Source organism: Pipistrellus hanaki (genome assembly GCF_964339955.1).
Source record: "Pipistrellus hanaki genome assembly, chromosome: 16".
NCBI lineage: Eukaryota > Metazoa > Chordata > Mammalia > Chiroptera > Vespertilionidae > Pipistrellus > Pipistrellus hanaki.
The window spans coordinates 37,997,154-38,021,631 of record NC_140518.1 but is presented as its reverse complement, the minus strand read 5'-3'; the positions used below and the strand labels follow the sequence as shown (position 1 = coordinate 38,021,631).

The 24,478-nt window shown below is 57.9% G+C and overlaps 1 protein-coding gene across 12 annotated transcripts; it reads left to right on the top strand.

Annotated features, from left to right (window-relative positions):
• Positions 1–658: 658 nt before the first annotated feature.
• DLG4 (discs large MAGUK scaffold protein 4) lies at positions 659–23,804 on the top strand. 12 transcript variants are annotated; one of them, XM_084864244.1, is made up of 20 exons: positions 659–1,173; positions 8,487–8,651; positions 11,980–12,033; positions 12,175–12,225; positions 12,381–12,505; positions 12,604–12,773; positions 12,863–12,999; positions 13,127–13,271; positions 17,964–18,259; positions 18,388–18,490; positions 18,628–18,742; positions 19,862–20,038; positions 20,252–20,288; positions 20,376–20,403; positions 20,534–20,581; positions 20,652–20,753; positions 21,083–21,255; positions 22,192–22,301; positions 22,798–22,889; positions 23,079–23,803. In XM_084864244.1, the coding sequence occupies exons 1-20, from the start codon at positions 1,144–1,146 to the stop codon at positions 23,183–23,185; spliced, it is 2,265 nt and encodes a 754-aa protein (XP_084720370.1). In that variant the 5' UTR covers positions 659–1,143; the 3' UTR covers positions 23,186–23,803. The 12 variants fall into 12 exon arrangements, 11 of the variants coding, with proteins under 11 accessions (XP_084720370.1, XP_084720369.1, XP_084720366.1 ...); XM_084864243.1 differs by having other exon boundaries at positions 11,980–12,034; positions 12,167–12,225; XM_084864248.1 differs by having other exon boundaries at positions 660–1,173; positions 8,487–8,552; positions 23,079–23,802.
• Positions 23,805–24,478: the final 674 nt, after the last annotated feature.

The window sequence follows — 24,478 nt, the reverse complement described above, 5'->3', positions numbered from 1 at the left end:
GGTGGAGGTCGGGGTGGCCAGGGATGAGGGTGGGGCGAGTGACTGAGTGCTGTTCTGTGACAGACATCCTGGACTACTATGAGGCCTCCATCTCAGAGAGCCAGGTAGGTAGGACGAGGCCCGACTTCCCCAGGGAGGGGGCAAGGCTGCTGATGCTGGACTGACACGTGGGGTGCTGGGGACCAAATCCTGAGTCAGGGGCACCGAGAACGCCTCTCCGTCCCCCAGCCCCTTCTCCAGCTTGCTTCTCCCTTTCCGTCGCCTGCTTCAATGTCAGGCACTACAGAGTTTAGGATATAATTATTTGTAAGGCTTCCTCTTGAGAATCCTGAGGGAGAACTAGGACCCTGGGATTCCCTCCTGCCCATCCCTCCCTCACCCCTCTCCTCTGCCATGGCCTCTCTCCAGTATTTAAGCAGCCAGGGTGCTCCCTGCCCCGTTACGGTGCTCCCGCCTCTAAGAGATGAAATCTGTCCCCAGCGTGCCCGCTGGCATCGCTGGTGGCTGGCCAGCTCTCCATGTTTGCTTCAGGGCCTCTCTGCTTTTGCTTCCGGCTCCTTTTCCATTATCCGGGTTCCTTCCAGCACCGAAGGAGTTAACTCTGCCAAGGCACCCCCCCATTCTGGCTCCCAGCTCCCTCCCTCCCTCCCCCTGCTTCCTCTCTCCTCCTCTCTCCCCTTCCCTCCTCTGGCTCCACTGCTCCCGCGGCCGGCCGCGGCCACCTCCAACCCCCCAACCCCACTCCTCCCGCCAAGGCCGCTAGCCCCCGGCCAGGCCAGCAGGCAAGACACCGCCGGGGCTCCCCGAAATCCGGTTCCCCTCCCCCACCTCAGCTCATGCCCCAGCCCCCGAACTCCGGGGCTGCCAGCCCCCGGCGCCCCCGCCCCTCCTGAGAACCGGGGTGCTCCCCAAGCCCCCCCTCCACTGGGGACTCCCTTTTAGGACCCCCTTTCCCTCCCTCCCACGCTCCCCTCCCCTTCCCTTCTCCAACCCCCTCTTTCCCCTCTCACCCCTCCCCCCATCCTGGCCACCCCTGCAAAAGTGGGGTGCGGAGGGGGGAGGGGTGAGAACCCACGGAGGAGAGGAACGAAACTCCGATGAAGTCAGAGCCCCCTACCCGCCGCGGCGGCCAGGCCCCCCAACATGGACTGTCTCTGTATAGTGACAACCAAGGTAAGCGATGTTGGGGGGCTCGAAACTGGGGGAGGGTATGCGTTTGTGGGGAGGGGTCAGGCAGGCCTAATCTGGGGCTGGGGGTCCTGGAGTTAGAGCATCGGAAGATGTATTTGGGGTCCTAATTTAGTTTTGGGGTTCACATTTGAGAAAACGCTGGGTTTGGCCACAGGTGCCCCCTGGAGTCATCCCTTTGTACCTGTGGAGAAATGGAAAATTTGGGGTACACTGATGTGGGGGTCTGGTAGGTTTGGGGGTTCATCAACCATGTTTGAGAGACTTATTTAAGGAGAAGCCTGGCTCCCATGGGAGCCCTCTCCTGTGTGGTAGAAGGTGGACTCTGTGGGGGGTTCTCTTTCCTCCTGGGGGACAGCTGGCCTCGGGGTGCCCTGCCTGGTCGAGGGGGCTTTTGGCACGGGGAGAAGGTTTTTGGTCGTGAATGCCTGACTGGTCTGGGGGTGTCAGCTGGTGGGAAGGGGTGGGCCTTCAGGCTATAGACACCACGTCTTCTGGTAGATACATTTGGGGGTGCTCTCTCCATTAGAGGGAACTGTTAATTTAGGGTTCGGTCGTGATCTTGTGGGATGGGGGCGTTGGGAGTTGTCCGAGGACTGGGGCCTGACAAGGATCACTGAGGGAATGGACCAGGAAAGCTTAGGATCTGGGGTACTCCCCTGGGAGACACAGGTTACAGCAGCTGAGGCTGCGGGCTCCTGAGGAGGAGGAGGAGGAGGAGGAGGAGGAAGAGAAGGAGGAGGAGGAGGAGAGGCTTTGGAAGAAAGGGGATTTGAGGAGGGGGACCAGATGGGTGGTGCAGAATTCTGGGGTGGGCCAGGTAGGTGCCCAATGTCTCCCTCTCCTCCCACACTGCATCTACTCCTGGCTGAGTAACAGGGAGATTCGATGGAGGGGAACGTTTCTGTAGCCTCTGACACTTGGGCTCGAGGTGGGGAAATAGCTGTATTTAAGGTGACCGGGTGGAAAGGAGTAGGAGGAGGGCAGGGCTGGCACAGTGAGATCTGTACCCAGGTGTCCCTGTGGTTGGAGTGTGGGAAGGGCAGGAGATCTCGGATGGGAACACAAGCAGCGCCTGGTGGATACAGAGTACCTAGGGCTTGGCTGTGAGACTCTGGGAGTGGAAAGCTGGGGGCCTGGTGTGTGGAGGGAGGCATGGGCTGGTGGCAGGCAGTGGGGGGTGGGACAGGAAGTGGGGGCCGGGAAGGCGGGGTCCGGTGAGTCACAAGCTGGGGAGGGGGTTATATTTAGTGGGAGCTGCAGCTTTTCAGGGGAGGGAGCTGAGGACACACATGTTCCCTGTCACAAACTCACACATGGATGGAGGAGATGGGGGCTGAGGGCCTTTATGTCTGGAGCCCCCACCTCCTCTCCAAGGCTACTTGCTGGTCTCTCTCACGGAGGGCTTTCTCCTACGGCTGCTTCTTTGCATCCCTCTCCCATCCCCTGTAGTTTCAATAGATTTTGGGGGCCTCCGTTTCTCCGGCCTGCTCTCGTCCAATGTCCTCTGGCGCTCAGCTCCTCCTGTCTCCTGTCCCAGCCTGCTGCTTAGACCTAGGCTGCCGGGCTGTAGTTCCGTGGACAGGTGTACAGAGAAAGCCAGTTGGAATGTGTGGGCTTTGCTTCCAACACGTGTACACATGTGTGAGCAAGGGTGAGGGGCTTGCTGGCACTGGCAGCTATAGAGGGGGCGCTTCTCCATCTTCCTTCCAGACTCCCACTTCTCCCATGGAGCCCAGGGCTGAACACCCCTGAAGAAAGGAGCCTTGTGCAGAGAGGATGATGCATTTGGGGTTTTACAGAGGCGTGGAGACTCAGGCTTGCCACATTCCTTGGCCTGAAAACTTGTCAGTTGCGGGATGGCGGGGACTCCAACTCCCATAAGGCCTTGAGGCACAAGATCCCTCAGTGTTAGAGGATTGCTGCCATGGGGCTGTTGGGAGTTGTGGTTCATCTCTATCCAGGGCAGCGGAGGGTAGCCCTGGAGGAACCAGCAGGGGGGGACACATGGCTCTTGTCACCTCCCAAAATGCTATGTGGGTAGCGGGTGCTCAGGTCGTTGGGCTTTCCAGCTCCGTCTGAGAGTACTCCATCCTCCATTACCTATATTTAGACACCTGCTGCAGTCATTTAAGGAACATTTACTGAATATCCACCCTGTGCCAGGCCCTGTGCTAACTCCGCTTTTATGGCCATCACTTATTCTTACTCTGCGCCTCTCTCTGCGGGAGCCTCTCGGTCTCTGAGCATCTCTCGCTCCCACTCCGCCCCCGTCCCTCCCCCTCCTCGCCGCGCTGCTGCCGCCGTTGCCATGGTAACCGGCGACGACCGACGTTGCGTGGCGGACTCGAGGGCCGGGCGCGGGTGGCGGAGGGCGGAGCAGCGCCGCGGGGGAAGGGGCCAGCGGGGAGAGACCGGGGGCATTTGAACCCTCGGAGGCGAAGCGGTTAATCCCTCCGGGTGGTCCTTATTGGGCAAAGCTCAGGTGCCGGGGGCGGGGCAGTGTGGCCAGCGGCCTCGCTCATTGGCCGCCATGGGCGGGGCGGAAGGGCCGCACGGGGGAGGCGGGAGCAGAGCGGCGGGCGGTGACGGGGGCGTGGCTCCCGGGGCCGGTGGGCGAGGTCTGGCTCGTGCTCGGGTCGGCGGAGCGGGGCGGGGCGGGGCGGGGTGACCGCCTGGCTGAGGGCGGAGCCGGCCTGCCGGGGCGTGGCGTGGTCCCATGTGCCAAGAGGAGACCAGGGGGGCTGGCGGCGCTTGCCTCAGTGACTGCGGGCGCGAGGGTCTTCGGAAAGGAGAATCCGGGGGTTGGGCCAGCTGACGTCTCCGTGTTCCTAAGATGGAGGCCTGTTTAGATCGCATTAGAGCACAACCTCCTACCTCAGCTCTTATGTTCCAAGGAGACGGTTACTAGGCGACGGCAAAGTCCTTGATAGCTGCGTTGCTAGGCAACCGGGAAACGGAAAATGGAGGGAAAAAGGAAATGAGGGGAGGGTGGGGAGGGGTCTTGGGTCGTAGCGCCCACTAGTGGAGAACTGTGATTTTTTTTTTTTCCATTCTAGAAGAAATTTGGAGTCCGGCCCCTTCGGCCCAGGTTTCCTTTGAGCATCCAAGCATTCTGTCCGTATAGGAAACTAGGATATTGGGGGTCATCTTGGGGGCGCATCTAACAGACTCCGGTGGACGGGAAAGAGGAGGCATAGACGAAGTCCGCCCTTTATGCCATGTGTGACTGCTTTAGAGAAGCCAGAGGAGCAGATTTGCGGAGACTGCCCACTGGGCTTTGAGTTGGAGAGGTGGGCGTTCAATGGGAGAATATTTGGGAGAGAAGCTTTCAGGTCCTGCTGTTGGGCAGTTGGTGTGGGGTGTTCTGGGAAATTTCTGGGTCACTGCAAAGTGGGCCTTATCTTACTTCAGTGAATATTTTTTGAGGCAGGGGCCTGGGGCCAGATGAATATATTGGGAGAATTCGGAATCATGGCGGGGATGTTGAACTGTAGTAAGGACAGTCAGAAAAGGGAATAATGTATGGAATTGTGGGGTAAAGAAAAAGAATGGAAAAATATCTCTTAATGTAAGGGTTTGGGAAGTAAATTGAAGAGGTTTCCATTTAATTTGGAGGGTCAGCTTTTAAGATACATTAAGTATTACCTAAAACTGGGGTCTGGTGGTGTTAGGGACTGGCATTTAGAAAATCCCAGTATTTGATTTGATTTGGGTATTTGGAAAGGGGACGGCAGAGGAATTTGAGAACTGCTTATTTGGATGTTTGCATTACAGCAAGGGTAGTATTTGCATTAATTTTAAGGTTTCTGTTAGTGGATGGAAGGATAGATATGATTTTGAAAAGGGTGACTCAAGGGGAAGATTAACTTGAGGGCAGACAAGGATCTGGGGTCCTTATACTCCTGAAAAGCATCTCTGGCTATCAGCTGGGGCTCCTGGTTAGAATAGGAACAGATGTCTGCGTCTGCCGGGTGCCGGAATGCCGTCCTCATGAACCATTTTTGGGGATGTAAGGGGAGGGGTTTGTGGGGGACAGTTTAGACCCCATGGGGGGTCCCAAAGTGAGACAAGTGCTGCTTCCCTCCCTGCGCCCTGAGAGCCCGGCAGCGATGTTTGGAATAGTTAGGGGCCTGGTGATTTTAGGGGTGCGATGTTAGGTAGAAGAAGGGGTCCTGAGAACCAGAAGGACAGATGGGTACATTTTAGGAGCGCCTCTATCGGAGGGGCTGGGATAGGAGCAGACCGTGGAAGGGCCGGTCCACAAGAAGCAGCCGGAACCGGGAAAGTTGACGGCCAAGAGGGTCTCCCCGCACCCTCCTCTCCCATCGTGACGCTCCTCCGCACTGCGCAGGCGCGGCCCCCCCCCCCACGCCGGCCGCAGCTCCAGGAGCCGCCGCCGCCGCAGCCCCCGCCCCTCCGCCCCTCCCCCCAGCCCGGGACCCTGCCTCCCGCCCCCTCCGCCCCCTCCCCTTCTCCATGTCGGCTCGGAACAGATTCGCCTCCATGTGTCTCTGCGTGGTACGTGCCGCGATCCGGGCTCCGGCCCGCTCCCTCCTCCCGGACCCTCCGATCTCAGGGTGCAGCTCCCGGCGCTGACGCCGTCAGGCGCGGGGTCTCTGGGGCGCAGCGTCTCGCGGACAAGCGCAGTGGGTCATCCCTCTTCTCTTCATCCACTTTCACTCACACCCCTCTGTCTTGGGGGTGTCAGCCTCGGTGCCAGGTTGTTTTGTGCGGCTGGGGCTTCAGTGAGGAGGGGGCCGAGGGAGGAGGAACAACGGGGATCCCCCAAGCCTTCCACGTATCTGATGCCCTAACATCCTGGGGTGTCCCAGTAGCATCGGAGCTGTCGCGGGCCGGGCCCTCGCTCCCAGTGGGGGACCTGAGCATCTCTTTTGGGGATCCTCCTTTCCTGCCGGTCCAGCTTTAGAGGTCCTGATCCGGGACTGCGAGGTGCTGGCCCCAACTCCCACCTCCTAGTGTCAGAGCTACCCTCCCCTCCCTCCCCTTTCCAGACACCCCCCCCCCCCCCCCCCCCCCCCCCCCCCCCCCCCGGCCCCACTACGTGTACTTAGACAATTTCCCAGGGCTGAACATATGCTCTAACCTCCTTCAGCCACCTTCCAGGGAACTTCGTACCTTAACTTGTTTCTATTTCTGTCCCCCAACCTGGAGGAGCCTCCCCCCAGTCCTGGACCCCCTCTCCCGGACGGGGTGGGGCAGAGAGAGGGGATGGCAGTCTCACTGTGAAAAACATTTCCCTTCCTTTCCTCTTTAGAATAAACGACGAGATGTCCCTTTTCATGCCTCCGTTTTCCTTCTGTGCACCTGGCATTCCATCACCCGGTTCGGGAATCTTCCCTGTGAGCCGGGGTGAAGATGGAGGGGCGTGGGCAGACCCTGCCCCAGGCTCCTAAGCTTGAAGCTGCAACCCTTGGCCCTGCCTCCTTTTTCAGGGAATGGGGGGCCTTGTGAAGTGAGAGAGGGGAGCTGCCTGGACCCCCGGTTCTGGGGCACCGCCCCTTCGTTCTTCACTGTCCTGGCTGAAGACCACCTTCCGATGTGGGATGAGCAAGCTCTTTCACTGAATTCTCTTATCCAAGATGGCTCAGTCTTTGGGGATGGGTATTTAGCTTATACCCTCCCCTTCTCTCCCTCATCTGCTTTTTGAGCCCGTGGCATTGAAACCCGGAGCTCAGGATGCTACTCTCTCCTCACCTCTGTGGGCCAGCAAGCGCGGTGTCTCTCCATGAGCCCCTCTAAGGCTTCAGACGTATCCAGGTACTTCTTGATGCCAGGGTCTGTGTCCTGGGTTGAGAATCTTCATGGTGCCAGCACCATTTCCCTCCTCCCGATCTTTTACTGCAAGCTGAGCTACAGCCAAAGTTGAGTTACGTCTTGGTTCATCATCATCAGAAATTTCAGAATCATACTGTAGCATTAGGCATTGACCTTGATACGCTTCCTTCAGTTGGATCATGCAACTCTTGGCCTCCAAATGTCGGGGTATGCTCAGCTTCCCAGACACTTTTCTGAGAAGGAAATTCTTTTTTACCCACGTGTATTGGGGAGTGCATTCTCTTTTCCGCAGTCCCCGGGGGAGCCCTCCATACGGTACCCTTCTCCTCCTTCCCCAGCCTGGAGTTGGGGAGGGTCTGCTTCTGTTGGGGGGCGGGGCAGCTCCTGAGAAGGGGAGCAGGAGCAGCGGGAGGTCAGAGCAGAGGTGGGAGGACCAGGCAGGGCTGCTGCCCCCGTCCCTTTCCTCCCTCTCTGTCTCCCCCCCCCCCCCCCCCCCCCCGTTAATCTCCTTTGCTGGTGTCCCTGTTAAGCCAGCACTGGAGGCCCCTGAGGTGGCAGGTGGGTCGTTGGGAAGGGAGTGATGTTGGGTCTTTCATTCCTTAAGGCCAGAGGGAGACCATGCTTTTGCCCTGAGGCTCAGCATTCCACCTTCTTCCTGTCAGGGACCCTGGAACCTGACCCCCATTCCTGTCCCCTTCCCGAACCTACTGCCTCTGTCCTCCCCGTTCTCTCCCATCCCTTTCTGGTTCATCCGATTAGCTGGCTGGGCCGTGGGCATTTGTGGGGTTGGGGCTGGACTCTTGGGGCCCCCTCTGCTGTTCTTGGGAACCGGCGGGCCTTTGGAGAGAGAGCTGGCCAGGCTTAGCTTTGTCCTGAGTGGGGGGCTGATGCCAAGTACCTGCTAGTTGAAGGGCCTGGAAGGTGCTGGAGACCAGTCTCCTGAGGTAGAGCTCGTGGGGAGACTGAGGCAATGAGGGTGGGTGGTGGTAGGATGGAATGGAAAGCAGGAGCAGCAAGCGGGATAGGGAGGAGGGAGGTTACCACGTGGGGAGTGGGATTAAGGCAAGGAGGGAAGTGGGATGAAGGTGATGAGAGAAGCAAAGAATTTGGGGATGGATGCAGAGAATGTGGGTACCACTGTCCGAGGGGCTGTCGCTCTGAAAGAGTGGGGGTTTATGACGAAGGCCTGGGAAGGGGTGAAGAAGCAGAGGCCAGAGGAGGCAGTTTGCTGGGTAGAAGGCTGGGGATCCTAGGCTGGGAGGGAGAGGAGTTGGGGGTTGGAGCTGGGATTTGGGAAGCGATGAGAGGTGCCAAGGCCAGGGCTGGAGAGGGGCTGTGGGAGGGTGGAGAGCGGGGAGCCAATGGGCTGGAGGAGAGGGACGGGGAGGAGCTGGTCAGGCCCCAGGGCCTTCCGCACTGCACTGGCTGGGGGAAGAGGGGGCGGTCTGGAGCCCCAGGCACTGGGTCGGCCCCAGTGACACTTCCGTCCCTGTCCCCAGAAATACCGCTACCAAGATGAAGACACACCCCCTCTGGAGCACAGCCCGGCCCACCTCCCCAACCAGGTAAACGCCCCCGAGCTGGTGCACGTGGCGGAGAGGAACTTGTCCCACCTCGAGGCCGTCCACGGGGTCGTGGGCCACGCCCATCTCTCCCCCCTCAAGGTAGGAGACTCAGGCGGCCCTCCCCAGTGCGGCCCTCGGAGCCTCGGAGCCACAGCCGCCCTCCAAGGCCGGTAGGGCGAGAGCCACGCCGTGAGGCTGTGTATGTAGGTGGAGGACGGCTGGGACCGCGGGATGGGACTTGGGCTCCTGGGGCGCAGGGGAGAGGGTATTTGGGGGCCTGGAAACCTTGTTCCTACAGAAGCGAAACAGAGGCCGGGCAAGTGGGAGTGGGTGTAGAGCTTAAAGCCATGTGTGTGTGTGTGTGTGTGTGTGTGTGTGTGTGTGTGTGTGTTGTCTGCCTGCGTGTCTGCGCACATATGTGTTGAGATGTGTGCAGGATGCTTTTCAGCCCAGGCCTACTCCATCCCTTCACATTCCCTACCTCTGTTCCCGTTTCCGAGCTCCTGCTGCCCTCATTAGCTCTGGTCCCTTCCCTGCCTCCTCCCCCACTTCCCACTCCGGGCCTGGCTCTCCCTGTCCCCCTGGTCTCCAGTCCTTCCCGTCTGTCTGGCCTGAGACGTCTGGCCGGGGAGCCCTCTGCCTCTGTCCGGGCCCGGCTTTTGCTCTGCTCCTGTGCTCCCTCCCCTCCCAGCTGCCCTTCCCTCCCCGCTGGCTGCTTCTTGATGCTGCCTCTCCCCTCCTCCCACGCACTCTCCTCCCTCGCCCTGGTCCCCGGCTCAGGCCCTCTGTGGCCTGCTCAGTCCTCTTCAAGGGTCAGCCAGGCACCCCTCCACCCCCTCCCACTCACCCCTTCACTGTTCACTTTCCTCCTGTCCTCCCATGCCTCCCCTCCCATCCTCTTGAGCTCTCGTTTCTGCCCTGATGTTTTTCTGTATCCTGTCTGTCCCCGTTATTATTGATGACCACCTGTTTCCCTCTCTCCTGTGTGCTCGCATCTGATTTTCCCTCTCCGGTCCGGTCCGGAGGAGGCCGTGTTTCTGAGCCCTCCCGTTCTCTAGGCCACTTTCACTTCTTCCCCCTCGGCGAGGGGCACAGGATGGGGAAGGACGGAGAGCACCAGGCAAGCCTCCGGTTGAGGGAGCATGGTGGGGCCAGGGCTGGGGTTTAGGGCTCTTGCGGGATGCCCCTGGCAGGGGAGTTTGCTGATCTGCACTTGGAAGACGGGAGGAGGTCGGAGCCTAAAGATGAGGAGGCAGGGAGTGGGCAGCAGCAGGCTCTGGGGTTAGAAGGAGGTGGCTGGCAGGAGAGAGAAACACCGCTCTCTGGTTTTAGCAAAATGGAGAGACAGCAGAAGGGTGAGAGGTCCCAGGGCAGGGGATAGCCTGGGACGAGACCGAAACCAGGGTAGCAGGTTGAGCTGGTTGATAGGAAGGGAAGGAAGGCCCTGGAGCTGGGGAGACGTGAGAAGCTCTGGGGGCTGCAAGGAGGTAAGGAAAGACGTCAAGAGCTGCTTTTTCCAGGAGGGGCCGTTACATCCCTGGGAGGGGCGAGGTGAGAGGGAGGCTTGAGAGGTGCGGTTGGATCAGTGCTGGGGGGCTGCAGCCAGCGCTCAGGAAGCTCAGGGAAGTGGAGGAGAGAGTGTGGAGGTCTTAGGACGACGCCTGAGATGGCAGACAGGAGAAACCCCAGTTTTCAGAGGAGATGGGGAGTGGGTTGAGAATGAAGGGTTGTGATCTAGGGATGGAATCTTGAGGGTCTGAGGATGAGGTAAGGGGGAGGTGCATCAGAAGTGAGGATGGGGGATGAGGCCAGGAGACCTTAGGGACGGGCTGGAAGGTGGGATGAGGCAGGGAAGCCGATGGAGAGTGGAGGCTGGGGCTGGAAGACTGAAATGGAGGGCGGGACAGGTTTATAGATGGGGGGTGGGATGTGGGGATGGGATGAAAGAGGGGACCTGAGGAAAGGGGTTCCAGGGTGGGATTGAGGATAGGCTGCAGGTGGAGGATGGCCATGTGGAGGGGAGCTGGATGTCAGTGCCTGCTGGTTGGATAACAGCATTTACTGAGACCTGCAGGGTCGGAGGATGGTGTGAAGAGATTTACGAGTGTGAAATCCATTACAGAGATTGAACTTGGCAATGTGTGGTGTGGAGAAACAGCAGCAGGAGAGGGGAGAGACCCCTTTGGAAGGGGAGGAAGAGGAGCCTGGGGAGACGTGAAGCCTGCCTCTCGGCTCCGGATAACTATTTGTTAAGGAGGCGATAGGTTGGGGATCCCGGAAGGAGGCTCTGGGCAGCCTTCCCCCATTGCCATGGAGACGTGGCTCCTGTTGCCCTGGCAATGGGGGAAGCCCCTAGGACCGGCTTAAAGCTAGCCCCACCCCGAGTCTAGAGACCCTGCTATTTCGAGGCCACTGACGTCAGGGCCTCAGCACGCCCCACTTTAACTCTTTCCGTAATGAAGTGTGTGTTGGGGGGGAGGAATAGATGAGAGGATAGGACCCGGATGTCTTTTACCACTTCCCCTCCTGGCGTCCTCTGCCCTGTGTGGGGTGAGGGGCGTAGAGGAGATGGCGGGGGGGGGGGGGGGGGGAGAAATGGAGGGACGGGGGGAGATGGAGGAAGGGAGGAGAGATGGAAGGAGGGAGGGAGGCTGTTCAGAAGGCGCTGCTCCCGCAGCCTCTGCGGCTCGGGCTGCTCCGCGGGGCCGGAGGGGGCGGGGCCAGAGCGGGAGGGGCGGGGCCAGCGATCCCTCTGCGTGGGGAGCCCGGTCGCCCCAGGCCACGCCCACCCCTCCTGTTGTCTTGACGACAGGGCCTCCTGGAGGTGGTCCCCCTGGCCTTGGCGGCGCTTAGATACTCTTGCTAGGCAACCAGGTCCCTGGAGGAAAGAGTGGCTTAGACGGCGGGAGGGCCTGCATCTGGGGGAGCCCGGGTTCCGGAGGGCGAGGGTTAGGGCAGATGTGTGAAGCCGAGGGCAGATCTGAGGGAGGGTTCCGAAGGCATCAGGGCATGTGGGCAGCAGCCATGGGGCAAGAAGTGGGGAGCCGGTCCCAGTGGACATACATCCTGGGGTTTGCGTGTGTAGCACATAAGGCACGGAACACCCAGGGGTGTTACATCCGGTGAGAGGCTCCCCCCAGCCGGCCCCTCCCCCCCCCTTTACCATCTGCTGCTCCCCGGCTGGCTGCCTCTCCCTTCCTGCTTCTGAAACGTCTCCTCCATGCAGGCCCGGGCTGGGCAGAGAGCTGTGCACGTGTGCATGTGTGTGTGTGATATGGATAGAGGCTGGGTCCGTAAGGGACCTCAGGGTAGCAGAGGAGGCTTGGCTAAGAGGTGGGAAGGGCAGCCAGGCTGGTGGGACTCTTAATCACAGACTCCCTCTTGGGCCAAGGCTCAGGCAGCTTCTCATCTCCTTTCCCCCTCACAGGCCAATTCTCCCCCTGTGATTGTCAACACAGACACCCTGGAAGCCCCCGGATATGTGAGTTGCTTAGATTTTGGGGCCAATGCCGAAGGAAGGCGTGGGGTGGCCTGGGTTCCAGCAGTGCGTGTGGGGGGACAGGTGCTCAGGGAGGAATGTCTGTCTCACTGTGTCTGTTTCTGGCCCGTGCTGGAGTTGCAGGTGAACGGGACCGAGGGGGAGATGGAATACGAGGAGATCACGTTAGAAAGGGTGAGCAGGCGCCCCGTCTGTGCTGCTCTCCGGTGGCCACCCTCTTCACCCCGACCTTCCTGTGCTGGTCACAGGTCCCCCCTCCATCTCCCTCCCCATGGCTTTGCCAGAGCCGGGGGTGAGGGGGCTAACCTTCTCCCCTTCCTCCTGCCCAGGGCAACTCAGGTCTGGGCTTCAGCATCGCAGGTGGCACCGACAACCCGCACATCGGTGACGACCCCTCCATCTTCATCACCAAGATCATCCCCGGCGGGGCCGCGGCCCAGGACGGCCGCCTCAGGTGGGGAGAGGAGACCGGGGTGGGGATGCGGGTTCCCTCCAAAGGGAGGACCGGGGTGGCAGGAAGCGCCTGGCTCAGGCCCACCTTGCTGCCCTCAGGGTCAACGACAGCATCTTGTTTGTGAACGAAGTGGACGTGCGGGAGGTGACCCACTCGGCGGCCGTGGAGGCCCTGAAGGAGGCCGGCTCCATCGTCCGCCTCTACGTCATGCGCCGGAAGCCGCCCGCCGAGAAGCTCATGGAGATCAAGCTCATCAAGGGGCCCAAAGGTAGTGACCCCCGTGTCATCGCCCTGTGTCAGGTGTCCCCTGGCCCAGGCCTGCTTCCCAGGCCCCGCCTCTGCCTCTCCCTCGTCTAGGTCTGGGCTTCAGCATCGCGGGCGGGGTGGGGAACCAGCACATCCCCGGGGATAACAGCATCTACGTGACGAAGATCATCGAAGGGGGCGCCGCCCACAAGGACGGGAGGTTGCAGATTGGAGACAAGATTTTGGCGGTGAGGACCCGTCACTTGGGCCTTGTCTGGCCCTGAGCAGACCTAGGCTTCGTTGTCAGCCCACGCCCAGTGCCTTGGGCTTGAGGCTGTTCCTCGCTCTGTCTGAGCTTTGCTTCCCTTGACCCAGGTCAACAGCGTGGGGCTGGAGGACGTCATGCATGAGGATGCCGTGGCAGCCCTGAAGAACACGTATGACGTTGTCTACCTAAAGGTGGCCAAGCCCAGCAATGCCTACCTGAGTGACAGCTACGCTCCCCCAGACATCACAACCTGTGAGAGTCCTCCAACCCCAAAGCTCCCCATGGCCATCCCATGTCCCCCCGACATTCTGGTGGCTGTTCCTCTTCAGACGATCCCCATGACATAACTACAGCTGCTGTCACTTCCTGTGGTCACATGGAAGAACTAAAAAATATTGTCAAAAGTCTCTCCCCCAGAAGGCACAAGGCCCAGATGGTTTTATGGCTAATTTTATCAAACCCTCAAGGAATGGATTATTCTTATGCTCTCTCTGAGTATGGGAAAAGATAAAAACGTTCACATTTCATTTTATAAGAACAGTTCCAATGGTCACAAAGGTAATGTAAAAGCAAGCATAGGCCAATTTGGTTTCTGAATAGAGACGTAAAAGTTTATCATGACAGAGTAGAAAACCAGACACAGGGGCATATGAAGAGAATAACGTCACAAAGTAGGGTTTGTTTTAGAAAGGTAGTTCCATATTAGAAAACCCCTTAATTGGATTCATTGTATTAAAAAGTTAATGGAGGAAAACTGTCATTTCAGATAGATGTGTGAAAGGCATTTGATGACACTCAGTTTTCAAATGAAAACGTAGTAAACAAGGAATAGAGCAATTTTCCTTCAGGTGGTGAAGAGTAGTTTTCAGAATCCAACAACGAACGTCTCCTAATGATAAAATCTAGTGTGTCCGTTCAGTCAGTAACTACGCACGGATGCCCTTACTGCCGGGTTACTCTGCGTTGCTTTGAGAGCAGAGTTTCTCGGCGTTTTTACTGCTGACATTTTAGACTTGATGGTTCTTTGTTGTTGGGTTGTTTTGTGCATTGCAAGGTGTTTAGCAGCATCCCTGGCTTCTATCAGATGATGATGGGACTCCTCCCCACCAGTCAGGACAACCAAAAATGTCCTTAGACATTGCCCAGTGTCCCCTGGGAAGCAACGTTACCCTGCTTGAGAATCCCTGCTTTAGAGATTCCAGGCCATGTGATAAGGAAGAAGAATAAATAGAAATTAAAAAAATTACTGCCCAAACCGGTTTGGCTCAGTGGATAGAGTGTCGGCCTGCAGACTGAAAAGTCCCAGGTTCAGTTCCGGTCACGGGCATGTACCTTGGTTGTGGTACATGTTTCTAACTCTCTATCCCTCCATCTTCCTCTCTGTAAAAAAGTCAATAAAATATATATTTTTAAAAATTATTGATTTGCGAGAGAGAGAGAGAGAGAGAGAGATTGATTTGTTGTTCTACTTATGCATTCACTGTTTGATTCCTGTATGTGCCCTGTCCGGAGATCAAACTTGAAACCTTGGTGTAACAGGAAGATGATCTAACCAGCTGGGCTACTCTGCCAGGACAATAGATGTTACACTTGAAAAGGGAAAAACAAAATTGTCCTTATTTATAAACTATACTATAGTCTGTTGATATTAAAATCCAAAAAATTTAGAAATAATATGGAAGTTTAAGAATGTGGCTATATGTAAGATAAATGACAAGAATTAGCAACTTCCCAGCAATAAGAATATGAAATGGGTAAAAAGATTCCTTTTACCAAAGAACAAATTCTATAACATTCTTAGAAACATGTAAGTGACTACAGGAAGTGTTGTAAGATTTGTCTGGGGAAAATGAGCACACTTTACTGAAGGACACAAATGAAGACTGTAGAAAACAGAGCCACCCCATGTTTCTTTCTTTCTTTTTTTTTTTTTTTAAAAAAATATATTTTATTGATATTTTACAGAGAGGAAGGGAGAGAGATAGAGAGCTAGAAATGTCAATGAGAGAGAAACATCGACCAGCTGCCTCCTGCACACCCCCTACCAGGTATGTGCCCACAACCAATGTACATGCCCTTGACTGGAATCGAACTTGGGACCTTTCAGTCCGCAGACCGACGCTCTATCACTGAGCCAAACGGGTTTTGACTCTTTTTTTTAAAAATATATTTTATTGATTTTTTACAGAAAGGAAGGGAAGAGGGATAGAGAGTTAGAAACATCTATGAGAGAGAATCATCGATCAATTGCCTCCTGACACCCCCTACTGGGGATGTGCCTGAAACCAGGTACCTGCCCTTGACCTGAATCGAACCTGGGACCATTCAGTCCGTAGGCCGACGCTCTATCCGCTGAGCCAAACCGGTTTCGGCACACCCCATGTTTCTGAGTGGGAAAACGCATTATGTTAAAAATTTCAAACCTCCAAATTAGCCTATGCATTTTATGCAATCCTAATCAGAATTTTTAATGTTCTCTCCTCCTTCCCTGGAAACGGCAGGTTGATTCTAAAGTTCAACTGGAAAAATACATTTGGGAGAATAAGAAATGTTTGGGAAAGAATAACGAGGCCTGGCTGATTCTACCAAATCTGAAACCATCTTCTAAAACGATGTTACAATCATGTGGTAGCATTTCTCAACACCATGGCTTACCAGGGAACCGTGGCTTCCTGGAGGAAGGGCTGAGCCCACATCTTGGGCAAGAAGTGATGACGATGAGCTCACAGCAGCTTTCAAACTAGAAAGCAAGGTGGTGTGTGAGGCTGCAGGACCGTGTCCCAGGCACAGAAGCCAAGAGAAGGGCTTCTATTGGCCGTTTAACTAAAATGCATCGAATGTGTGGCAGTCCGTGAGGTCACGGTGGTGCTTCCACATGACGGGTGCCTTTGGAGGGTGCTCAGGAACCCATTCATTCTAGAAACTGGCAGATAAGGGGGGAAAGCCAAGCATTTATTCTCCTTCTGGAGCAAGCTGTACCTTAGGGTAACCGGATGGCCAATGTGGGACAGTTCTCTTTTATTTTTATTGGTATTTACTTATTTAATTGTGGACAGTGTTACATTTCCTCCCCACTTTGCCTCCTTCCACCCACCCCTGCCCCACCCCAGGCCTTTCTACACTGTCTGTGTCTTTGGTTCATCTCTTCCATTCCCTCCACCCTCCCTCCCCACTGAGACCCGTCAGTCTGTTCCATGCATCCATGCCTCTGGACCTATTTTGTTTGTTAGTAGTAGTTTATTTTGTTTATATAAGTGAGATGATGTGACACTTGTCTTTCTCTGTGGGGACGGTTATATATTTAAAGAAATATATTTTTATTGATTTCAGAGAGGAAGGGGGGAGAGAGAATAGAAACATCAGTCCTGAGAGAGAATCAGCTGTCTCCGTGTCCCGCACCGGGGACAGTGCCCACAACCCGGGCATGTGCCCGGACTGGAAGCCTAACTGCAACCTCCTGGTTCATAGGTTGACACTCAACCACCGAGCCATGCCTGCCAGGCGATAGTTATTTTAATAGAATGATTCCCACTAATAAATGCCCCTCCCACAAAAGAAAGAAAGAAGCAAAAACAGTAGGACATTACCATATTGCTGTTCCCAGTCATATCATAGAACTAGGACAGTGGTCGGCAAACTCTTAGTCAACAGAGCCAAATATCAACAGTATGATTGAAATGTCTTTTTTTTCTTTTAATATATTTTATTGATTTTATATAGAGAGGAAGAGAGAGAGATAGAGAGTTAGAAACATCGATGAGAGAGAGTCATCGATCAGCTGCCTCTTGCACACCCCCTACTGGGGATATGCCCGCAACCAAGGTACATGCCCTTGACCGGAATCGAACCCAGGACCCTTCAGTCCCCAAGCCGACGCTCTATCCATTAAGCCAAACCAGTCCCGGCTGAAATGTCTTTTTAAAAAATATATATTTTATTGATTTTTCACAGAGAGGAAGGGAGAGAGAGAGCTAGAAATGTCAATGAGAGAGAAACATCAACCACCTGCCTCCTGCACACCCGCCACCGGGGATGTGCCCGCAACCAAGGTACATGCCCTTGACCGGAATCGAACCTGGGACCTTTCAGTCCGCAGACCGACGGTCTACCACTGAGCCAAACCGGTTTCGGCTGAAATGTCTTTTGAGAGCCACATTTTTAAAACTTAAATTTCTTCTAATGCTACCTCTTCAAAATAGACTCGCCCAGGCCATGGTATTTTGTGGAAGAGCCACACTCAAGGGGCCAAAGAGCCACATGTGGCTCGCGAGCCGCAGTTTGCCGACCACAGAACTAGGACATGCTCACTGGTGGCTTCGAAAGCTCTTAGGTGAACTGCTGACACACCTGGCCCGCCAACTGCTTGCCAACGAAGAGACAGCTGGACACGGGGCCCCTGTCCGGGCTGGTGGAGAGCACGCAGCTCCCTCTAGGAAGGGTTCCTGCTAAAAAGCTGAACTTGAACCTAAGTCTCTAGTCTGAACGACCAGTTTACAGGAGACACAGGGCAGGGGCACAGGTGCAAGCTGAGAGGGCCCTCTTAGCTTTCCCTGATAGGACGAGGGAACTGCTCTTAGACACGTGACCTCGTTTTTCCCAAACGGATGGCGGAGAGGAGAGAGAAAAGAGGGAGAGGAGTTTTATAGACGAAGAGATTCTGCGACCAAAAAGCAAACCCCAAGAGCCTGGTGTTATATTCCCCTCGGCTCCATTGTCCTTCATTCCTAGGACGTAACCCCACATCCATGGTCCCCTAGGAGAGCCACCCGCGTCACCTGTGACTTCCTGCCCCCTGCATGGCAGCGACCTGATTCCCACCCACCCTGTGTCTCTGCCAGGACGACTCCCCTCCTCCCGCTGGGCTGTTCCCCGAGGAGAAGGTGGGGTGGCGGGTGCGGCTCCCTCCGTGCGTTTCCATGTCACCCATTCCCCGTCTTCCCTCAGCTTACTCCCAGCACCTGGACAACGAGATCAGTCACAGCAGCTACCTGGGCACCGACTACCCCACAGCCATGACCCCCACGTCCCCTCGGCGCTACTCCCCGGTGGCCAAGGACCTGCTGGGGGAGGAGGATGTGCCCCGGGAGCCCAGGCGGATTGTCATCCACCGCGGCTCCACCGGCCTGGGCTTCAACATCGTCGGGGGCGAGGACGGCGAGGGCATCTTCATCTCCTTCATCCTGGCCGGGGGCCCTGCCGACCTCAGCGGGGAGCTGCGGAAGGGGGACCAGATCCTCTCGGTGAGAGAAGGCCAGCCCCTGCCCGCACCACCCTCTCCCTCACAGCGGGGCCGGGGCCCAGGCGGGGGCTTGGGTAGGCGGAGCCCGGCCCTCCTCCCCGGTGACCCAGCCTCTCCCCCGCCCTCTAGGTCAATGGCGTTGACCTCCGCAACGCCAGCCACGAGCAGGCGGCCATCGCCCTGAAGAACGCGGGGCAGACGGTCACGATCATCGCTCAGTACAAGCCGGAAGGTACCGGGCCTGAGGCTCCCGGTCTGTGGGCCGAGACGGTCCCCCCGGCCATCTCCTCGGCTCTGGCCTCAGTGGGCTCGGACGGGGTAGGCGGGAGGACTGGGCCGGAGCTCAGGAGCCGTCTTGTTCTTCCTCAGAGTACAGCCGGTTCGAGGCCAAGATCCACGACCTCCGGGAACAGCTCATGAACAGCAGCCTGGGCTCGGGGACCGCCTCCCTGCGGAGCAACCCCAAACGGGGTTTCTACATCAGGTTGGAGGACTCCTGGGCTTGGCTCCTCTTCATTCTGTGAAGCTCCACCCCCCACCCCCCCCAAACTTTCTGACTCAAAGGTTAATGCCAGAGCAGGCCCCCAGGCTACTCCGAACATTGCCTAATATTGCCGCCTGCATCTCCCTCTGGGATGCCGGGCCAGGGAAGGTGAGCTACAGCTGCTCCTGTCACCTCTGTCCCTCCAGCAGCGTTTGCTTCCTTCTCCCGCTCCTCCTCCCAGCGGCTCCCCCCCCCTCTCTCCCCCTCTCTCCCTCTCTTCCTCTCCCTCTCCACGTGTCTGTCTGTCCTCTCTCCCTCTGGGCTCCTGTCCGCTCACCTGGTCCAGCCTGCTGCTCCACTCCAGCTCTCAGAGCTGTCAGCTCTGGCCCCACCTCTTCCCCGGGTTCAGACCTGCAGATCAGGCCATCTGCCTTCTGGACGTGTCCCCTGGGAGGTCCCACAGGCATCTCACATTCAACACGTCCCAGACTGCTCCTCCCTGCCTCCTGCCTGTGCTGGCTGTCTTGCCGAATCAGTGTTTTCTCTCTTTTGCTGAATGGCACCACCAGTGTGACCCGGCTCAGTCCAGCGTCTCGCTCGCCCTCCCCGCCCTGCCAGGCCCGGCTGGCTCCAGGCGCGGTCAGTTCTGATTCACCCAGGATGCGGGCTGACCCTGGCGTCTCTCCTTCCTGTCCCGCTGTCTTGCTCTTCATCTTTGCTCTCTTCGTGGTCATGTCTCCCCTGGCTCTGCCGTGGGGCTTAGGGCTTATTGGCAGGAGTTCGCTAACGGTGAGGTAAACGGTCTGCAAAGCGTGTTGTTTTCCTGCGAATGTGAGCGATTCCAGGTTACCTCTGTGACTGAGCCGCTTGTGCTCTGCAGACGGCCCCCCGGAGGGCTCCGGTGTGACCTTAGGAATTGCACCAAACCCAGGGCTTGTCCGATCGCGGACACAGCGCGGACTGAACGGGTTACTGGCTGAGCTCTTGGGTCGCTCAGACCCCTGCGCCCGGGGGAGTGCAGGGAGCCACTCTCTGCTGTAGGCCCTGCCCCTGCCCCTGGGCTGGGCCTCGGGGGTGGGCCCTCAGCCAGGCTCTGACCAAGGACTCTCTGTCCCGCAGGGCCCTGTTTGACTACGACAAGACCAAGGACTGCGGGTTCCTGAGCCAGGCCCTGAGCTTCCACTTTGGGGACGTGCTGCATGTCATCGACGCCAGTGACGAGGAATGGTGGCAGGCGCGGCGGGTCCACTCAGACAGCGAGACCGACGACATCGGCTTTATTCCCAGCAAACGGCGGTGAGGCTCCACCTGCCCTCTGCCTCTTGGGAGTCTGTGTGCTGGCCCTCCCGGCACTGTAGCTCCCATGAGCCTTTGGGGCAGACATCTCATTTAGGAGCACAGGGGCCCAGGGCCTGCTGGGAGGGGGGTTATGAGCTGGTCTAGTGATTGGGGGCCGTAGGGCTCCTCACTGGACATTTCCCTGTCCCCCTTCCCCCATGTTTCCCGTAGGGTTGAGCGACGGGAGTGGTCAAGGTTAAAGGCCAAGGTAGGTAGAAGTGGGATGAGCTTGGTGGAAGCGTCAGGGGCTCTCGGGGTGAACTCAGCCAACCACATGCCTGCTCTTTCTTCTTAGGACTGGGGCTCCAGCTCTGGATCACAGGGTAGGTAGGGTCCATTTGGGGAGACCTGGGGTGAGGGGAGCCCTGAGCTTTGCTTGATGTCCTTGGGAAGGCCACAGGGAGCCCCGAGTCCCCGTCTCAGAGCCCCTCACAGGTGACCCGCCTTCACTAGGTCGGGAAGACTCGGTTCTGAGCTACGAGACGGTGACGCAGATGGAAGGTAAGCCCTGCCCTGCTCGGCCGGCCCCCGCCGCCCCGGGCGCCCCCCCTGAGCCGCGCTCTCTCCCCAGTGCACTACGCGCGCCCCATCATCATCCTCGGGCCCACCAAGGACCGTGCCAACGACGACCTTCTCTCCGAGTTCCCCGACAAGTTTGGATCCTGCGTTCCCCGTGAGTGCTGGGCTGGGGTGGAGGCGGAAGTGGGGGGCCGGTGGTGGGAGGCGGGGGCAGAGCACTCTGGGGCACTGGCATGCAGGAGGACACTGGGATTCTCAGCAGCGGGTGCGCCTCAGCCCTCCATGTCCCATGCATGTTGCCATTGGAGGCAGAGGCTGGGAGGACGGCTGTGGAGGGTGCCAGGAGGTGGCTGTCCCTCTGTCTCAGGCTCCCCTGCAGCCCCTTCCCCGGAGGGACAGCTGAGCCCTCGGAGGGGCTGACAGACAGCTTCTGAGCCAGAGGGACGGTGTTAGATCTTTGACGGGTGGGTGACTTCCTGGCAGATACGACACGGCCCAAGCGGGAGTATGAGATCGATGGCCGGGATTACCACTTTGTGTCGTCCCGGGAGAAAATGGAGAAGGACATTCAAGCGCACAAGTTCATTGAGGCCGGCCAGTACAACAGCCACCTGTATGGAACCAGCGTCCAGTCCGTGCGAGAGGTGGCGGAGCAGGTAGGACCCGGCGGGCACCTCGCCCTCTTCCTCCCTCTCCCCCCATGGCCTTCCTCCAGCTCTCTCTAACTCTCTTTCTCTCTGTCTCTTTCCCTGCTGGGTCTCGACTCCACTCCTCCACCTCCTTCTCCTCTTGGGCAACTCTGTCTGACGCCTGCTCTCTGTGCCCGCTCTTCCCGCCGGCCTCCTTTGCTTCTGACCCCAAACTCGGCACCGCCATCTGGCCCCTCTCCCCCCTTCCCTCCTCCTTGCCCCATTTCTCCTCGCTTCCTGTGGCCTTGCCCTTGGTGGTTTGGCTTCCCCTACCTCTGTCCCCCCATTTGGCCCGACTCCCCTTTGGCCCTGTCCCCTCCTCTGTTCCTGGGGTCCCCACTTCCCTCTCCCATTCCTCTGCTACCTCCTCTCCATGCTGCCCCCACCCTGCCCTCTCTCCCTTCACGGATCCTTCCTCCATCTGCCTCTCCTCCCTCCCATCTGTCTCCCCTTGTTCCTTCCATCTGTCTGTCCTCTGTCCGTTCTCCCCTCCCTCCTCCCTCTATCCTACTTCCCCTCTTCTTTCCTTTGCTTTCTTGCCCCATCTGTCCTGTCCCGCCTTCCACCCCCACTCTGTTCTGCCCCGTTGCCCTGCTCTGCCTCTTCTTCTGGGCCTCCTCCCTGCCTGTTTCTCACCTTCGTCCACCGCCCCGATCCCCTCCTCCTGGCTGGCCCCTTCCCCTGCTGTCTGCTCCTTCTCGTTTTCTCTCTGTCTTCCACTTTGTCCATACCCCCTTCTCACCTTGACTCTCGGCCAATGTGTCTTTTGACATCCCTGTCACTTCCTTTTTGGCCAACCTCCTTTGTTTCCTGCCTTTCCATGTACTGTGTCCTGTCCTGGTACCTCTGTCTGTCCTTCCCCGCCTCCTGCTGGCCCCCCTCCGCCCACCCTGCCTGCCCCAGGGGAAGCACTGCATCCTTGATGTCTCAGCCAATGCCGTGCGGCGGCTGCAGGCGGCCCACCTGCATCCTATCGCCATCTTCATCCGCCCCCGCTCCCTGGAGAATGTGCTGTGAGTATGGTCCCAGGGGGCCTCCCCTCCGCTCCCCACACCTTGGCCCTGGGCCTCGGAGGCCTCTTGCGAACTCTCCCCGCAGCCCTGGAGGGGAATCTGCACAGAGAGCTGGATCCCAGAGGATGCAGGAATCTCAGGCCTCTCTCTTCCTCCTTGGACTAGGCAGGACTACAACTCCCAGCAGCCCCTGGGGCACACACCTGCTGGGCTAGCCGGGGCCTCCAGAGCTGTTGGGAGTTGGAGTCTGAATCCCTTCACTGGGGCTGAAGGCTGGGAGGATGAGGCTCTGGAGAGGTCCCTGGAGTGGCCATACCCGGCTGCTGGGTTGTGGGTAGGGGCAGTCCTCTGTGGCCCCAGAGGATATTGGGAATTCTTATTTTTTTGCTTCGTGTTCCAAATGAGAAAAGACCGTTTGCAATTTACCATCCCTGGCTGGAGGAGAACTGCAGAGGGGGACCCGCCCTCAGGCGTGCCTCTCGCTCGCTCTCCACAGAGAGATTAACAAGCGGATCACAGAGGAGCAAGCCCGCAAAGCCTTCGACAGAGCCACCAAGCTGGAGCAGGAGTTCACAGAGTGCTTCTCCGGTGAGCCCTGGCCGGTTCCGGGAAAGGCCGGGAGGAGCGGGAGGGGCGGGAGGCCACTGGGGGGCGGCTTGACCGCAGGGCTCAGGGCTGAGAGAAGCAGAAAAAGGTGCCCCTTTGGGCTGTGCCGCCCCCGGCCAGACATCTGGCTCATCTGGATCACTCTCCCCCCCCCCCCCATGACTCCCCCAGCCATCGTGGAGGGCGACAGCTTCGAGGAGATCTACCACAAGGTGAAGCGCATCATCGAGGACCTCTCCGGCCCCTACATCTGGGTCCCAGCCCGAGAGAGACTCTGATTCCTCCTGGCGCGGCCAGATTCGCCCGCCTCGTCGCCTGGGCCCTTGGTCTGGACTGAATTGCCCAAGCCGTTCGCACTCCCCGGCCTCCCTCCCGCCCTTTCTTATTTATTTCCTTTCTAACCGGATCCAGCCCACTGGAGGGGGGACACTCCCCTGCATGTATCCCGCACCCCAGAACCGGGCTCCTGAGCCCCAGGAACCTTGGGTCTGGGGGGAGCCAGGCTCCTGGTCCTGGGCTCTTGCCCCTTCGGCTCCCTGGCCCTGCCCGCCCCCACGCACACACAGACCCGCCGGGGGCCCACCGCCACACACACATTCCAGACGTCAGGCTTCCCTCCAGGAGCTCCGCTGGGGACGCAGCCCGGCCTCGCTGTCCCGAGGCCGCTCCGGGGTCACCCTCCCACACCATGACTCCCCGATTTCTCTTTATTTTTTCCTTTTTTTTCTTCTCAAAGGTGGTCTTTGGGGGGATAAGTAGGGGACTCCAATGAGGGCCCCTGCCTTCCACATGCCCCCACCTTTTATCTTTGCTGGTTTGCATGAGTGGAAGGGTTAACTGTGGCTTTTTTTTTTCCCCTGGGATTTTTTTTGGGGAAAGGGGAGGGATGGGTCTAGGGAGCGGGAATGTGGGCGGGTGGGTGGGGGGGGGGGGGTCGGGTGTCCAGGGGAAGATTGGAAATGCTGCCGCCTTCTGCGATTTATTTATTTATTTTCTTTTGAGAGAGTGAAAGGAAGAGACAGATACTTGAAGCCTGGTGTGTGGCCTGATCATTTGGGACTTGGGTGAGGAGGGAGACAGGGTGGGAACGTAGAGCTGAGTCGATAAAGTCAGATCCTCCTGTACATGTCCCCCCCTTCCCCCGCCCCCAGGGTAGAGGGGTCTGAAGGGGTCTTGGAGGGAACCTGCAAAAGGGAGGAGCCTGCAGGGGCTGGCGCTCCGTCCTCTCACCCCTCACCGACAGCCCTACAAAGGCATCAGTTCCTGAAAACGCAGCTCAGCCCTGACCCCTCCCCAGGGCTGTGGTCCCCTCAGGCAGCCTGTGAAGCTGTTCACGTCCACGGAGCTGTGGCCAGAGCTGGGCCCTGGCGGCCATCTTACAGAGGCTGGCTGATGAGAAGTGTGTAAATACTTACTCATTGGGTTTGTTTATGCCTCATCTCTACAGAGAAGATTTGAAGCAGTTTTGCAATTAATAAGGGTAGGAAAGTAGAACTTAATGCTAAAGATAAAAATAGGAAATACAGCCCTAACCGGTTTGGCTCAGTGGATAGAGCTTCCGTCTGCGGACT

Coding starts and splice junctions, on each gene's coding strand:
- DLG4 (XM_084864239.1), top strand. CDS start 5,668: ATGTCGGCTCGGAACAGATTCGCCTCCATGTGTCTCTGCGTG. Junction 12,035..12,166: donor CCTGGAAGCCCCCGGATATG/TGAGTTGCTTAG, acceptor GGCCCGTGCTGG/AGTTGCAGGTGAACGGGACC. Junction 12,226..12,380: donor AGGAGATCACGTTAGAAAGG/GTGAGCAGGCGC, acceptor CCTCCTGCCCAG/GGCAACTCAGGTCTGGGCTT.